The 16,480-nt window shown below is 56.0% G+C and overlaps 3 protein-coding genes across 3 annotated transcripts in view; 2 read left to right on the forward strand and 1 right to left on the reverse strand.

Annotated features, from left to right (window-relative positions):
- The window catches only part of LOC122392445 (probable ubiquitin carboxyl-terminal hydrolase MINDY-4), a 48,406-nt gene that overhangs the window by 15,261 nt on the left and 16,665 nt on the right, over positions 1-16,480 (forward strand). The window contains exon 2 of the mRNA XM_043387277.1: positions 3,601-3,803. The gene's annotated coding sequence lies outside the window, so the exon portion shown is untranslated. The remainder of the gene's footprint in view (positions 1-3,600; positions 3,804-16,480) is intronic.
- On the reverse strand, positions 1,393-5,229 carry LOC122392446 (solute carrier family 35 member G1-like). Its single transcript, XM_043387282.1, has 2 exons — positions 5,021-5,229; positions 1,393-2,944 (listed from the first exon to the last, which is right to left on the reverse strand). The coding sequence occupies exons 1-2, from the start codon at positions 5,027-5,029 to the stop codon at positions 1,790-1,792; spliced, it is 1,164 nt and encodes a 387-aa protein (XP_043243217.1). The 5' UTR covers positions 5,030-5,229; the 3' UTR covers positions 1,393-1,789.
- LOC122392461 (uncharacterized protein K02A2.6-like) lies at positions 12,221-15,495 on the forward strand. The gene is made up of 3 exons (XM_043387323.1): positions 12,221-12,538; positions 12,788-15,187; positions 15,457-15,495. Exons 1-3 carry the CDS (start codon positions 12,221-12,223, stop codon positions 15,493-15,495), a joined length of 2,757 nt encoding a protein of 918 aa, XP_043243258.1.

The following is a 16,480-nucleotide window of genomic DNA, read 5'->3' on the forward strand; positions in this document are numbered from 1 at the left end:
CGCCCCATTGGGCCCCAAATTTCAATTGGGTCCTGTGGGCCCCAGGTGGGCCCCATCGAAAAATGTTACTTGGGTTTTTTGTTTGGGAAATTACGCTCTTTCCAATGATGTGCATATTGCCAGGGTTGGTTGCGAAATTAGGGGCAATACTTAGAAAGGGCCTCTTTGGGGCCCTCTTTGGGCCCCTTCCTTTGGATTCCCCGGTAGGTTTCTTCAGCCAGATTGAAGAGGGGGCCCAGGAGAGTGTCTGTGCAAATTTTGAAGAAAATCGTAGGGGCCGCCCCATTGGGCCCCAAATTTCAATTGGGTCCTGTGGGCCCCAGGTGGGCCCCATCGAAAAATGTTGCTTGGGTTTTTTGTTTGGGAAATTACGCTCTTTCCAATGATGTGCATATTGCTGGATTTTGTCGATGTTATAGGCCTGAAATTGTTGAAAACATTTATTTATGCCCCGAGGGCATACTCCCGGGCCCATATATTTGAAGCTGTTTTGCTCGGTTCAGGGGGGCGCTAGCCCCCTAAATTTGGTACCGTTGCACGTAAAATTTTGTCCTCTTTCGAATGACGTGCATTTTTAGCTGTTTCGACGGCTAGAAGTAGGGTTTTCAAAGTTCGTCGATTGTGCCCTGAGGGCATACTGTTTTTTGGGATTTGTGGCCCCCCTGATGGATTCCCCGCATTTTGGCACTAGGATTTTCGATAGAGGACACCATTCTGCACCTCTCCACCAAAATTCAGCGAAATCGTAGGGGCCGTCGATCCCTGCTGAATCCCTGCTGAACCCCTGCTGAATCCCTGCTAACTTCCGTTACATGAAGTCCGGTCGTTGGTGTCCAACTCAGCGCCACACATCACCAATTGGAAAAATCGATGGTTCTTAATTTTTTTTCACCAGCATATTCAGAGAATTAATTGGTATGACGAGGACATTGTAACAGGCAGATTCCAGACTTCGGCAGGGAATAAGTAGGTACGTAGCTAACTGTCAAAGTTTTGCCGAGCAATAACTTTCTTATTCTAAATCCTGTATGACATTGTTGACTTATCTAGCTATTCAGTCATTTATGACACTCTTTGACTTGCTTCGAATGGTTAGTCATTTGACCTTAAAGTAAACGAGATCATGACTTGACTGAAAAAAGGTCATACCTACTTGTAAGGGGAGTTGTTGGCAGAAACGCACCAGTTTTACGTTACGTGGTGCGTACTCGTATGTACACTGACCAGACAGATCATAATGCATTAGTGTCACATGATCATTTATCATTTTGTACACCTACCTTTTGATGCCTGTAGCGAAGAGATCCGCGGTTGTAAGTCTTGGATGATAGTTGCAAGCCGTCGTTAGCTGTTATTGAGGATCGGTGGAGCTTCGGATTGATTTCAATGGCAGAACCCCAGGGCAGATTTATTTTAACACAAAACCCAATCAGTTTATCGATATGGTGTAACGAAAACATATACGAATAGGTATCTATCTCTTCCAGACATAATGCGCCACGGATAGAGATAATAGTTATTTTGATGAAAATCAGTGCTTTATCGCAAACATCAAGACCAATATTTCGCGCTCCATCAGTATTGCTATACAATATACATATCTCCTCAATCTGCGACGTCCCCATTCCAAGCATAGCCCAACAATCACGGCACACTACAATTACTATCACAACTTGTTAGATTGCATTGAAAACCCACTAGATGAGTCCATGTATATCACATATCAAGTCTCAAGATACCGACCGCACTTTCGTCATCTGATGAATAGTGACTAGACTGGTTCCAGCCCTTACCCGAAGCGGCATATCCCAGGGCGCTTGTCCGGATCGTCCGGCAGAGAGGCCAACCACTTATTCAGACCAACTAGGATCACCGAGACGATGATCAGCACCATGCCGGCGCCGGTCAGCATGGTCGGCACCTCGTCAAACAGGATGAACTGCCAGGCGACTGCGAACATCACCTCTGTGACGGTGCGCACCACGGCCACCAGACTGGCCTGCTCGGCGTGACAGGCGCGCGTCAGACACAGCTGGCCCAGGAAACTGCAGACGCCCAGCGCCACCAGCAGCCCGCACTCCTCCAGAGAGCGCGGCACGTGCACGTCGCCCACGGCCAGGCACACGAACAGCGAGAGCGGCGCCGCCACAGAGGCGAACACGGTCATGATGACGGTAGCCGGCACGCCCTTCAGCAGCCGCATGGTGACGTACACGTTGGCGCCGGCCAGCGTGCTGGTGAAGGCCAGCGCGGAGCCCAGCAGGTGCGCGCCGCCGGCGTCCGCGCCCGCCGAGCCGAACACCGCCGACGGCCGCGTAATGAGCAGCATGCCGGCCAGCGTGACCGTCACCGTGGCCGCCTGCAGCCACCCGCACGGCTCGCGCAGGAAGACGCGCGCGAACACGCCCACAAAGACAGGCACGCTCAGGAGAATGACACTGGCATCGGCCAGAGACATGTTGCGCAGTGCATAGAACTTACACACGAGGCTGGTGGCGCCGAGCAGCGATCGCAGCAGCAGCAGCCAGCGCCGCCCGCTCGGGAACAGGTGGTGTCGGGAGCTCAGCGCCGACACCAGGCTCGGCACCAGGATGCCCACGAACCGGAACGCGGCCAGCTCGGCCGGCTCGAACCGGTCCAGCAGCTTCACGAGCACGGAGCACAGCGAGAGGAAGAGCGCCGAACTGGCGGCGTACAAAATACCGGCCTCGCCCAGCCCCAGCAGAGCTCCGGGGGACGGCGGAGCCTCGACGCCCGGCGCAGGGGCGGGCTCCGTGGGCGAGCTCTGCTCAGAAGCGCCCGGTCCACCGCCAGCTTTTTGGGGTGTATGTGCGTTGGTGTCATGCGGGTCTCTTTCGTAAACCTCTTCATCTGGCTTCAGGACAATTTGTTTGTACTTGATGTTCTTGAATGTCGTATGAAGCCACCGGTCTTTTCTGGGACCCTGAAACACACATAAAAACTTCAGTTTAAAAGTTTTGCGAGTGTACAGAAGCACTGTTGCACCGATTCTCTCCAGTTTTCTAGGGGGATAGGCTCCCTATCACCGAAAGCACGCCTAGTGATCGGTGAAGGTGTTACCGGGGAGGTGTGGCATTAGGCACATTATTCCCAATCTTTCAGGTCTCAGGTTTTTTATCCTTGACGATAACTTTTTATTCCGCTCAAAGTACCGTCTTTCCTTTCAGGCGAAGTTACATACAGTTAATGCTAAGATATTCAGGCTTCAGCTCATCACTATCTACCTATTTTACCGGCCAATACATATCAATAACATAAGGCCTACCAATATCGATGTAATGAAGGCGTGCTAATTGTAATATGCGTACTAATAATGATATGCGTTTTGTATGCATTATGCACTCAAACCGATATACAAAACACGTGAACGTTTCGGAATATATAGAAGTAACGATGTGATTTAAACCTGCATTTTAATAAAAGACACGTAATTACTGACGCGATAACACACGACGGAGAACCTGAAATCATAAGACATTAATTGTAAACTTCGTTGAGCAACATTCCCATTAGTTTAAGAATACTTTTCCCACCCAAGTGCAGTCTTGTCTGACATATCCTTCTCCCTCCCCATCTCAGAGCTGGCTGACAGACCACGGATGACCCGGCTGCCAAGAAAAGGAACTATGAACAGCTGTGAGCTCGACACTGTCACACTGAGCCTGTGACAGCCTGTCATCTGCGTGGTGATCAGCACTGCAGCGAACGTCACTGAGTGGAAGGTGCGGAGCTGTAGACGGACCCGGACCGACCTCTGCACAGTCACCCAGGACGGCGCAATGGTGAGTTTTCCTTATAGCCAATAAAAGATATGAACGAACGTGGGAATATAGGGTGGAAAGAACACATATTAGATAGTGACGTACAGCTTTATCCAGTAGAATTTCGAGGCCCCGAAACGTTCATGGCAATTTTTTTTCGTTTCTGAAAGGATGTTTTGAAAAAAAAAGATATCATGGAGTGGGGCATGAAGTTGTCCGTTGTTCACATATAATTGTATGTATGGTCTTGTAGGTAGGACTAGGACGTATCTATCCTAAACTCTATACATTATACGTACATAAAGGCTTCGCCAGTTCGATCCCGACCCGGGCCGCGATAATTCGCTCACGAGACCACGAGTATTATAAACTTTTATCGCTCAATAGTCAATATGCCCCCGTCTAGAAGTTTTCCCATGAAGTGGTATACAGCTCAAAAGGTCGAAGGGTCTCTTGTCTCTACAGCACCCTAAGCGATGTCACGCCTTGCCGTCGTCACAGCGAGGTGCGCTCCTATTGACCGGTGACTCACCGTAACGATGGCCAGTTACTTAACACCGGCAGCTGGGACGTTTTTCTGTCAAATTTTTTGGTGTTGGTACAGTTGGAGCCTTGGAGAAGATTATAAGATTGATGATCTGCATGAGATCAAAGGTGGCCTTTAGTGGCGGGATTAGCAACTTAACGTCATGTTTTACCTGGCATATTAGTCTCGACTGCAGTGTGAATTATTTGTTTAATGAAACAACGAATAATAACGTCCAAAAGATACTCATCTCTTCCATTTTCTCTAACTTTAGACTATCGTACGGTAATCAGATGATAACTTGATAACATAAGATGATCGACATGTGTGTACTATTTCTTAAATAATATCATTTTCCTATGCATTTCGCGCTAACATTTTGTGTTTAAAGCGTCCAACATGTGCACTGTTCGACCTAATCCGATTGTTTCCGTGCTTTCTTTGCCTGTGTATTTCTTCAGCATTCATTTGTTTCCTCCAATTCTCATTTAACTTTCTGACATCTCTAGTAGCTATTTAAGCCGAATCACTCCGTTCCATAAAATTGAAAATAAATGTTAATTTTTCATATTTCCTGATCCATACACTCGCAAGCAGGTCAACGGCAAAGGGTACATCACGCACACTTTGGCGAACTTCCTCGACGGCCCATTCAGTAAGACTCCGGTGGGCCCGCTCCCGGTGCCAGGCCGGACCGAACCGCGCCCCTCACCTGCTCCATGGCCCTGCGGCAGGACGGTCAGACCGGCCGCGGCGGTCAGCGCCGATCCTCTCGGTGACCGACTGGCCGGGGAGGCGGCACGCACCATGCTGCCGCCCAGGTGGCCGCCGGCACACGGGTCACGGCGACGTTACACGACTCGGGGCCGTGACAGCGCCTATCTGACGCCCCGGCCCCACGCGCGGCCCGACCTCGGACGCAGTCAGCTGGCGCTGTCCGGTCAGTCGATCCGACGATGACGTCACGCGGTCGTCGGTGCCGATTCCGCCTCCCCGCCTGCCATGGATCCATTCTTGGCACCGACGGCCAACTGCCTCTCCGACTGTGCGACGCGGAGATAAAACGGGACTTTTATGTGAGCGCCGGATGGCGTTTCGTAAGCGTTTTACGACGTCATCGTCTAGCATTGTACACTCACCTACTAAGTGATGTTCGCCCCCCGACGGCCCAGCCTTTGACTGGAGCGGTAGACTGCGCCGCCTCACACCTAGGTTCAGCGGTACAGTATATCCCTCTGGCCTCACGCTCGGCACAGACGCGTTGGGCTGGGTCAGGGACGCGCCGCGCTGCGCTGGCCGCCTTACCACTCATTACGGAGCGAGAGAAGCGAGCGAAGTCTTACGTAGAATAACGGACATTTCTGAGTATGAGCGGCCGGCCGGCCGTGGTCACGCTTTTGCGATGCTTATATCTCAGCAATCACTTGACCGATTTACATGCGGTAATTTTTGTAGGATAGTTTCATCCTTCTACCAAGTATTGGACTATTTCCGATGCATGTGGGTGACCCCTTATGCACGTGGCACGTGCAAAACGAAGAGGTGTCAGTTTTGTAACAATTGCAATATCTCGGTAACTACTGGGCCGATTGCGCTGAAACTCGGCATGTAGGTAGGCACCCACTTGGCAATGCATTTGCATGTGCCACAGTTGGGGTGCTGCTGCACCTGCGCACGTGCAGGGGTCGATTCCAGATCTCGAGAACGGCTGGACCGATTGCGCTCAAATTTGGTACGCGGTTAGGGACCGGTTAGCAGGGTGCCGTGCAAAAGTCAGTTGGGGCCCATTTTGCACGTCCGCACGTGCAGGGTGCCGCTTCCAGATCTCCAGAACGGCTGGGCCGATTGTGCTCAAATTTGGCACATCGCTAGAGACCGGTTAGTAGGGTGCTGTGCACAAGTCAGTTGGAGATACCCCTCGCGATTTCGCACGTGCAAGGCCCACCCTCTCGCTCGCTCCGTTAGTCGCCCCAAAAGGCGTTATGCTGGTTTTATTTTTTATAGGTGGAATGCGTTGGCGGTTGAACCAGCACGGCTCGTAGGAAATTCATTTCATCCACCAAAGAAACGAAATATACCGTTCGAAAGCTGACGGTGAGCTGATTCCAAAACAGTATTTTATATAGAAATCGTTCCATGGCCTTTTTAAGAAATTGCGTTTTTGTAAAATCGTAAAAATCTTTTATTTCATTCAACGAGCTGTCCAGGACAATCTTTAAATCATAGTCATGTTTTTTTCGATTACCAGTGAAAGCTGAATGCCAAAAGAACAATAGGTATGTAGCGAAAAAGTATTCTGAAATATTAAGATGTGTCTCTCACAGCCGGCAACAAGGCGCAATCACACAACTCAGTGTCACGACGGATCAAAGTAAGCCACACAAAGGCGTCAAATGACCCTTATCAACGCGCAGACCCGGCGCTCTCAGCTGTCTGACGGGCCACAGAAGAGACGTTCGGCTGTCGCTCTGCTAAACAGACGTCATTTTTGTTAGTTTAACAATTCAAGTCGGTACTTAAGCAATTCAGGATACCTGATAGTCACGAGAGAGAGACGAACCGTGTCAGAGCGATGCCATGCCGTTCATCTCATCCGGATAGGCTACAAAACTGCCGGTGCAGCTTCAAAACACGGCATACTTCTGCCTTGCCCTCAGAATCTCTGAACATCTGAACCACTCTCATACTTATTCGAAACTTCCTTCCTAATTTTTCTTCTCCCTTTCTTATGGCATGCCTAATACGAGGCTCATTATAACTATGTTATAACTATGTTTATTGTAGCTATGTTATGAAGAATATGGAATACCTTGACGGCTAGATTGGGCTATGGTCCATGTCGACACTTTGCAGCCCATTCATGGCAATATTTCATTAATATTATCAGATTAATATTATCAGAATATTATCTCTATATTCTCAAAAACCCTCCGTGGTGGTCCGTTAGCGAACCCTACGGCCTACCTGTGGCCTTGACACAATGGTCGAAATATCTGGCCGTTGACATTGGTCTAGAGAGAGAGAGTGAGAGAAACGGTCACGAACAGCTCCTTGGTTCTGTCAGATGCTGGGATTCGCTGACCACCGGCGCCACGCAACCACTGCACTCAGCTGTTTTCTCCGAAGCGCCAGTGAACGACCTCGCGACCTTCGTTCTCCCCTGCCCGTAGCCAAGCTGTGGCTGAACAAATCCGTCAGCGTTTGAAAGAACTGCGCGGCAATGGAAAACAACCCCTATCCCGCTAAAAAAGAAGAGTGAGAAAAGCAACAAACCCAAAGTCTGCTCTCACTTCTGTGTTGGCCCGTCTCTTGTGTCCTGATTACAGGGGCGCGGGAACTACTTTCCGACTGGGGGGGGGGCACACCATAATAGAGGTCAACCTAGGGTACCCCCAAATCTAGTTTTCTCACCGGTTTTAGGCCACTTATTTTTCACCCCTCGTTTTTTCAACAAAAAAAGAAAACATTTGTAAAAAAAAGTGTGGTATTCCGTCTCAAAGCTGTCCACGGCCCCAGAGTTGGGGGGGGGGGGGCAAGCTGCCCCCACTGCCCCCTGGCTCCCGCGCCTATGTATGATTATTTATTTAATTGCTTATAAAACGCATCAATCATACATCATCACGAGACCCACCACCGCCAGCAGCCACTCGCCCACAAACAAGTGCAGCTTTGTAGGATAACTATATAAACTTTATAGGTAATATAGACTATAAAAACTTTATTTATATTGTCCGCGTATGAATTTCGGCCCTCGGGACCCTGCTGGTGGTTCAAGTCCCTAACTACAGGCACGTGGTTATGCCCCGGGGCTCCGTATCTCACTCACTACTGGATTCTGTGTGGGTTCCCTCACTTCGAACCGGTCACATGATTTACCTCGCCCGAGGCTTGGTCAAGTGACCCAAGCGCAGACTGGGCGCTGCGGTGCCATGGGGTCGCGACCTATCGACACTGCAGCCGGCCGGGCCAGGTCAGCCCGCGGGTCCGTGGCGCTGTGGTATGGCGTCGGGCTGGTCTTTGAATTGTCGTGTGTTCGGATCGCACGGGAGTCGTTGCTTTTCTACAGAAAGGAGATCTGTGCTATTGTAACTTGACAGCTGATTGGTTAATAGTTTCGTGTTTATCGTTGTGTGCCTTACCTGTTTAGTGCTTATGCGTTGCATTTATTTAAATTATCAAGAATACAAAATCATACCTATTGCAGCGACTTGCATACCTACTTAGATCCCAGATATTTACAACTGCATAGACATGTCATTTCCTATAATGTTACGTAAATGGTGTCAAAGGTGCCGCCAACATCTCTGCTCGTTGCACCAATGCAATAACAAGGACCATTTTCACTTAAGCTTGCATTTGTAAACTGTAGGCCAAGGCCCTACCTGTCACACATAATCTGGCACCCCTGACCCCACGGCCGTTAGTTATATCCTTGGCTCCCGGATCTGGCTCCGCCTGTGTTTACAGTGTGGAGTCCTTCACCACCAGTCGGTAGGTCACGTGACTGACCTAGCCCGAGCCCCGGCTGTCTGACCAGAGTGCGGGCCGCGTGCCGACTGATCGTTTCGCCCACAATTGATACACCTCCGCGGCTTCCGACAAACTTATCTACTTTCAAATTGGGAGTCTGTGCCTTGGTCTGTGCGTATTCCGTGGCGTAGCAGCAGGGTGCTGGACTATAGATTGGAGGGTTGTGTGTTCGGGCCACGCTGGGGTGATTGCTTTTGTTGGGAACTTGTTTTTCCTAGCGCGGCAATAAATTAATTCTTGTCCGCCTCGAGACGAAGTCATCATGCTCCTCACGTTTCCCTTTCCAGACGGCGGTCACCCCACCACACGACCGGTGCAGGTGACGGAAACTCCTCATTCGATTACACCATTTCCGGGGTGACCGTTTGAGCGGCAGGACGGGTTGTCCTATCGGGACGTTCCCATCCCACTATCGGTACGGTCTCTGCCGCTGCGGCACACCCTCGTAGGCCCGCGCAGACCAGCGTTTTACGCCCGTGGAGGTGCATCGAAGTCAGCGAAACGATCAGTCAGCACGCGGCCCGCATTTCTGTCACCCGGCCAAGCCTCGGGCTAGGTCAGTCACGTGACCGACCGACCGGTGGTAAATGACTTAACACTGTAAACACAAGGCGGAGCCAGGTCCAGGCGCTTTGGTCACTTGGCGAGCCTCGGGCGAGGTCAGTCATGTGACCAGTTCGAGGTGAGGGCTCAGCCACAACTTGTCTGCGAGGCAGGGGAGAACATGGGTCGCGAGGTTGTTCACTGGCGCTTCGGAGAAAACGGTCGAGTGGTTGCGTGGCGCCGGTGGTCGGTGAATCCCGAGCAATTGACAGGTGGGCCTCTCAGCCAACGTTTCCATGGTGGGGGGTGAGGGAGGGGGCCACACAAGTATTTGACCACGCATGGTTATCTCGGAAGGTAAGAAAGCAAAAAAGAAAAAGACGCAGTAAAAAGCAATCTATAGCCCACTGTTGGATTTTTCATGGGTCCATCAGATTATCGCTAAGGTCACTGCAGGTCACCAGCATTAAGATTATCACGAATTCTGGTTCCCCATTTTGACAACTTCTCACAAGCGACGCATAAGTCAAGTCTGGAACTATTAGAGCTACAGCGCCGTAGAAGAGCGCATTGAATAGCTCTTTGAGTTTTATTTTGTGTATTTTCTCAGATTGGACCTAGAGTAAATGGTTTATACTCCAGAGGGCAAAAACTTTCAAAATTTGACGTTTTGCGGGTAGTTTTTCTGTAATAACCTATGGCGTCATGCTTTTATTACGTTAATTTAACCGGATTCGCGTTTCTTTCGTGAAGACGCGTCAAATGAACCATACTTAATTTACAAAAATGATCTCAGGTCAAGCTCATAGAAAAGGTCATGTTGTGCCTATCAGTCGATTCCTATCATTGAGCTGAACGCATCGGTGTTTTTCAGCGTTCTATCATGTTTTATCTAAAGTCATTGTCAAAAACTGTTAACCCTCGCCGGCACAGGCCATTTTGCGTCCTTCGACGGCACAAGGGGAGGGGGGGTACAACCCCCCTCGCGTTTCGCCCCTGATCAAGCTACAGGGGCGATCAGGTAGAGTAGAGAAGAGTATGTAGAGCTTTATGGAAAAACGATCGTGTTGCCCGTCACGAGAGGAAACCGATTATATCCCATTCTTAACCCTCGCATGTGTGCGGCGTTTGCCAGCTTCTAACGTGTAGGGTTGTCGGTTGGACCCCCTTGCCGTTTGGCCACTGATCGAGCTAGAGCGTCGCGGAAAAAAAACGAGCGTGTTGCCCGTGACGAGAGAAAGCTGATGATGCCCAATTTTAAGGTTCTAGGTCATTGGTTGAGTGTCGCTGCTATGGTTTTTTGGGGGGATGCTGATCACGAATATCGTGTTACTTTTGATCACAGATGATGTCTTTAAGCATTTAGACCAGGTCAGGTCAGGTCAGGTCAGGTCAACCAGTAGGGGTCTGTGGTGTCGCGAGCTGCTCCCCCCCTGCCCCGGGGCCTGGCGACGCCAGTTGCTCCCCCCTGCCCGGGGGCCTGGCGACGCCATTGGCGGCGCCGGCGCGCAGACGCGGGGTTCGAGAGCAGTCGGCCGCCGGCCCGCGCGGAGCGCGGTTGTGGTAGTAGCGATCGGTGTTTGGCGCTCTAGGAAGTTTAACGCAATGCGGCTTTGGTTGTGAATAAAGAGCTCACGTTATAACATCCTGGCGACGAGGATGAGATCAAGGTGAAGCCTTGGAGCTGTGATTGCGAGTGATGGCGAAACGGGCCAGTGATCAGTGCGCGGTGGTCAGCGAGGGCGGACAGGCCACGGACGGTGAGGGCGCAAACGTTGCTTAGTACGAATGCTTAGTGCTTAGTATTGCTTAGTATTTTTATTTTCGCGCTGCTGCTGGTAGTGTGCCTGTCGCGCGGCGGCCGTTGTCCTGGCAGGGTTTCCCATGTGATCGCCGAAATTCGTGGCGGCCATGATGCCTCGGCAGTGTGGTGTGCGTGGCGCATGCGTCGGCGTCCTGCACGCTGATTGGTCGGCCGGGGGTGACGCGCAGCTGTGGTAGCGCGTGTGATTGGCCGATCGGTGCGGCGGAGAGGGCCTCAATGCGGTTTGAGGCGCCTGGTCCCCGAAGCGGGCAATTTCGGCGGGAAGCTGGCGCGCGGCCGGGCGGTGTGGGGCGAGTGCGCATGCGCGCGCGGTGACGTGCGTGTGACGTCACTACCACGTGACGCCCCCGTCGAGAAAAGCGCGGGAAACCGCAGCTGCAGCGCCAAGTACAGGCGCAGGGCGGCGCGGTGAGCGGTGACCGGTCGGCGTGAGCGGTGGCCGACCGGCGTGTGCGGTGGCCGACCGGCGTGTGCGGTGACCGGCCGGTGTGAGCGGTGACCGGCCGGTGTGAGCGGTGACGCCCGGCTGCGGGCCGACCGGTGGAGCGGCTGCGGGCCGCCGGTGGAGCGGCTGCGGGCCGCCGGTGGAGCGGCTGCGGGCCGACGGTGGAGCGGCCGCGGGCCGACGGTGGAGCGGCTGCGGGCCGACGGTGGAGCGGCGGCGAGCCGACCGGAGAAACGACGTGCTGGTGAGAGGGCGGCGGCACGATGGATCCAACGGGGATGCAGATAGTGTCTGCGGTGCCGTACCGTCCAGGCACGGACTTTGAAAAGTGGCTCCGGGCATTGGAGCGGTATATGATCGCTGTTGACATTCAAGGGCCTGCGAGACGGTGTGCAGTCCTGTTGCACCTGGTGGGCCCGGACCTCGCCGATGTCAGCGATTCACTGCCTGAGGAGGACGCCGAGAGACAGGGAGAAGACGAGTTTGCTCGCCTGAAAAGGAAGCTAACACGGTATCTGGTGCCGAAGAATAATGTGGTGGCGGAAAGAGGAAAGTTTCAAGGGATGAAAATGGAGCAGGGAGAGAGTCTGGAGGAGTTCCTGGGCAGACTACGGACGCAAATCCTGCGCTGCGGCTACGAGCCGGCGCAGGTGGACCGTGAGTTGAGAGACCGATGCGTCCTGGGCAGCCGAGGTGAGCTACAGAGGAAGCTGGTCCGGGAGGCGGCGCTAAAGGGTGACGACCTCTCTCTGGAGGACGTCCGGCGGACGGCACGGGCGCACAGGGACGTGATGGATCTGACGACGCGGCTGTCAGGGGCGCCGGCGCCGGCCGAGACGGACGGGGAGGCAGTTCACCTGGTGCGACGCCCGCAGCGGACGGAGAGGGTCAGGCCGACCGAGCCCCCGGGGCCAGGCACGTGCTTCCGCTGTGGCGGCCGGGGCCACTGGCGGCGCCACTGTCCCAGCGCGCAGTCGCGGCAGGCCGGCGCGCGGCCCCGGCAGGACGGTGCGCAGCCGCGGCAGGACAGCGGGCAGCCACGGCAGGACAGCGGGCAGCCGCGGCAGGCCGGCGCGCGGCCATGGCGGGCCGGCGCGCCGCGCTGCTATCGGTGCGGAGAGCGTGGGCATCTGCAGCGTGACTGCGGCAAACAGCGAACTGGCGTGAAGCTGGTTCAGGACGGCGACCAGGCTGACTGGCAAGTCAGCGCCGTGCAGCCAGCCGCAGCTGAGTGGGCGACGGTCAGGGTGAACGGCCAGGAGTTCACCATGCTGATCGACACTGGCTCACCGGTGACTATAATCAGCGCGGAGACTCACGTCCCCGGTCTGACGCTGCGGCCGAGTGAGCTGCACCTCACGTCATTCACCGGCCAGCAAATCCGTCTGCGAGGCGAGGCCGACGTCAACGTGGAGACGGACGGCCGAGCGACACGGCTGCGACTCGTCGTGTCCGACATGGGCTCTCACCGACCTCTCATGGGACGAGAGTGGATCAAGGCGCTGAGGACGGCGTCGGGTCTGGAGACGCTGAACGTGTGCCCGGTGGCGACTCAGCCGACGCTGAAGGAGGTGATGGACAAACACCGTGAGGTGTTCAAAGAAGAACTGGGCAGAATCCCGGTGAAGGTGGCGCTCAGACTGAAGGAAGGCGCCAAACCGGTCTATCGACGCGCCAGACCGGTGCCGTTTGCGCTACAGCAAGATATCGAGCGGGAGCTCGACAAGTGGCTGGATCAAGGGATCGCCGAGAAGGTGCCTCCTGGACACTTCTCCGGATGGGGTACGCCGCTCGTACCCATCCCCAAGAAGGACGGCGTGCGGCTGTGCGCGGACTATCGGATCACGGTGAACCCGCAGCTGCAGCCTCTGAAGTATCCGATGCGCACGCCGGAGGAGCTATTCGCCAGCATACGAGGGAAAAAGTTCTGCAAGCTGGACTGCAGGAACGCCTATCTCCAGTGTGGGCTGGACGAAGAGAGCCGAGAGATGACCACCGTGACCACACACCGTGGTGCGATGCGGATGAACCGTCTCCCGTACGGGATCAGCACCTGTGGAGCGCAGTTCCAGGCGATCATGGACCAGGTGCTGGATGGTCTTCCAGGAGTCGTCTGTTACCTGGACGACGTGCTGATCGGCGCCGACAGTGACCGTGAGCTGATGGACAGGCTGGACCGGGTGCTGGAGCGGCTGAAGGACAACGGCGTCCGCCTCAAGAAAGAGAAGTGCCAGTTCGGAGTCCGAGAAGTGGTGTATCTCGGTTGGCGACTGTCTGAGGCGGGTCTGCGCCCGGTGCAAGAGAAGACGGCGGCCGTCACAGCAGCACCTGACCCTCGGAACGTGCAGGAGCTGCGATCTCTGATCGGGTCAGTCAGCTATTATCAGCGGCTGCTGCCCAACCTGTCTACCGTGCTAGCGCCGCTCTACGCGCTACTGAAGACGGGCGTCAAATGGGCATGGACGGCGGAGTGCGCCGCGGCAGTGCGCCGTGTGAAGGACATGCTGTCCACGGCGCCGGTCCTGATGCGGTACGACCCCGTGCTGCCGCTGCGGCTCGTCACGGACGCCAGTGCGACAGGAGTCGGAGCGGCTCTGATGCAAGTGACGCCCGAGGGGCTCGAGAGGCCGGTACAGTACGCCTCCCGAACGCTCACTCCGACGGAGAGGAAGTACGCCCAAGTGGAGAGGGAAGCCGCAGCCGTCTCGTTCGGAGTGCGGCGGTTCCACCAGTTCCTGTTTGGTCGGCCGTTCACCCTGGTGGTCGACAACAGGACGCTCTCCAGGATCCTAAACCCGGACCGTGAGCTGCCATCTCTGGCGGCGGCTCGCATGCAAAGGTATGCGCTGCAGCTCGCGGCGTATCAGTACAAGATCGAGCTGCGCCGGACGGAGGACATGAGGCTGGCGGACACGATGTCCCGTCTGTCGGTGCCGGACGAGGCGGAGAACCGGCTGTCGGCAGAAGAGGAGGCGGCGTACGGCGGAGGCGGCGTAATGTTCATCGCCGAGCAGGGGCCGTGTCTGACCGCGCAGCAGATAGCAGTGGCCACGCGCCGAGACCCGGCGCTCGCCCGCGCTCTGGCGGCGGTGCGATCGGGCTGGCCGGCGGTGGTGGACCCGGACCTGGCTCCCTTCAAGAATCGCCGAGAGGAGCTGACGACTGAGGCCGACTGTCTGCTCTGGGGCGGCCGAGTCGTCATCCCGAGCAGCCTGCGCGACACCGTCAAGCGGGAGCTGCATGAGGGTCACTTCGGCTGCACTCGCATGAAGCAGCTGGCGAGGCGCTTTGTGTGGTGGCCGGGACTCGATGCTGAGCTGGAGGCGCTGGCTCGCGGGTGTCAGGCGTGCGTCTCAAAGCGAGCTGAGCCGCCGCAGGCGACACGGCACCCGTGGGAGCCGACGGACGGCCCGTGGCAGCGGGTGCATGCCGATTTTGCCGGACCTCTGAAGGGCACCTGGTTCCTGGTGATGGTGGATAGTTTCTCCAAGTGGGCTGAAATGATCCCAATGAAGACGACCACGTCCGAGCGGACCGTAGCGGTGATGAGGACGGTTTTTGCTCGTCTCGGACTACCACTGGTGCTGGTAACGGACAATGGCCCACAGTTCACGAGCCAGGAATTCGCCCAGTTCGCCAGCTCTAACGGGATCCGACATGTCAGAGTGGCGCCCCATCACCCATCGTCTAATGGGATGGCGGAGCGAGCGGTCGGCTCGCTAAAAAACTCACTGAAGGCGACTCTGGCAGCAGACGACAGCGGAGGCATGGAACTGGCGCTCGCCCGAGTTCTGATGGCGTACAGAGTGACGCCCCACGCCGCGACCGCACGGACTCCCGCTGAGATGCTGTTCGGGCGGAACCTCCGCACTCGTATGAACCTCATGGTTCCGAGCGCCGAGACAGCTCTGCAGGCGGCTCGGGACCGGCAGCGTGAGACGGCCGGCGGACGGAGCAGGGAATTCGCCGTGGGAGCTACAGTGTGGGCCCGCTCGTATGACGGTCGTCAGAAGTGGGTCCGCGGCACGGTGGTCGCCCGCCCCGGTCCCGTGTCGTATGAAGTGGACGTGGGACACGTGATCTGGTCGCGCCACGTTGACCAGCTGTTGGCGGCGGCGGCGGACCCAGGGAACAGCGCCGGCGGTGACGTCAGAGCGGCCACCGGCGGTAGTGTCCGAGCGGCGACCAGTGGTGACGTCAGAGCGACGACCGGCGGTGACGTCAGAGCGACGACCGGCGGTGACGTCAGAGCGACGACCGGCGGTGACGTCAGAGCGACGACCGGCGGTGACGTCAGAGCGACGACCGGCGGTGACGTCAGAGCGACGACCGGCGGTGACGTCACAGCGACGACCGGCGGTGACGTCAGAGCGACGACCGGCGGTGACGTCAGAGCGACGACCGGCGGTGACGTCACAGCGACGACTGGCGGTGACGTCAGAGCGACGACCGGCGGTGACGTCAGAGCGACGACCGGCGGTGACGTCAGAGCGACGACCGGCGGTGACCGGGCTGGTGGCGCCGGCGGCAGCGCCGGGCGCCCTGTCGGAGACGATCGCGCCAATGGCCTCGGTGACGGCAGCCGCGCCGGCGTCGCCGGTCAGGCCTGTGACCGGGGAGCAGTCGGCCTCGGCCGTGCCGGTGATCTCGGCGGCGGCGGGGATGCCGGTGACCCCGGTGGCTACGGCCGTGCTGGTGACCCCGGCGGCGGCGGTAGTGCCGGTGACCTCAGCGGCGGCGGTGATGCCGTCAGCAGCGGCGGTAGTGCCGGTGACCTCGGCGGCGGCGGTGATACCGGTGACCTCAGCGGCTACAGTCACACCGGCGGT

The sequence above is a fragment of the Amphibalanus amphitrite genome, unplaced genomic scaffold, assembly GCF_019059575.1.
Source record: "Amphibalanus amphitrite isolate SeventyFive unplaced genomic scaffold, NRLGWU_Aamphi_draft 000487F_arrow, whole genome shotgun sequence".
Lineage (NCBI taxonomy): Eukaryota > Metazoa > Arthropoda > Thecostraca > Balanomorpha > Balanidae > Amphibalanus > Amphibalanus amphitrite.

Coding starts and splice junctions, on each gene's coding strand:
- LOC122392461 (XM_043387323.1), top strand. CDS start 12,221: ATGGAGCAGGGAGAGAGTCTGGAGGAGTTCCTGGGCAGACTACGGACG. Junction 12,539..12,787: donor GCCCGCAGCGGACGGAGAGG/GTCAGGCCGACC, acceptor GGGCATCTGCAG/CGTGACTGCGGCAAACAGCG. Junction 15,188..15,456: donor CGACCACGTCCGAGCGGACC/GTAGCGGTGATG, acceptor GATGGCGTACAG/AGTGACGCCCCACGCCGCGA.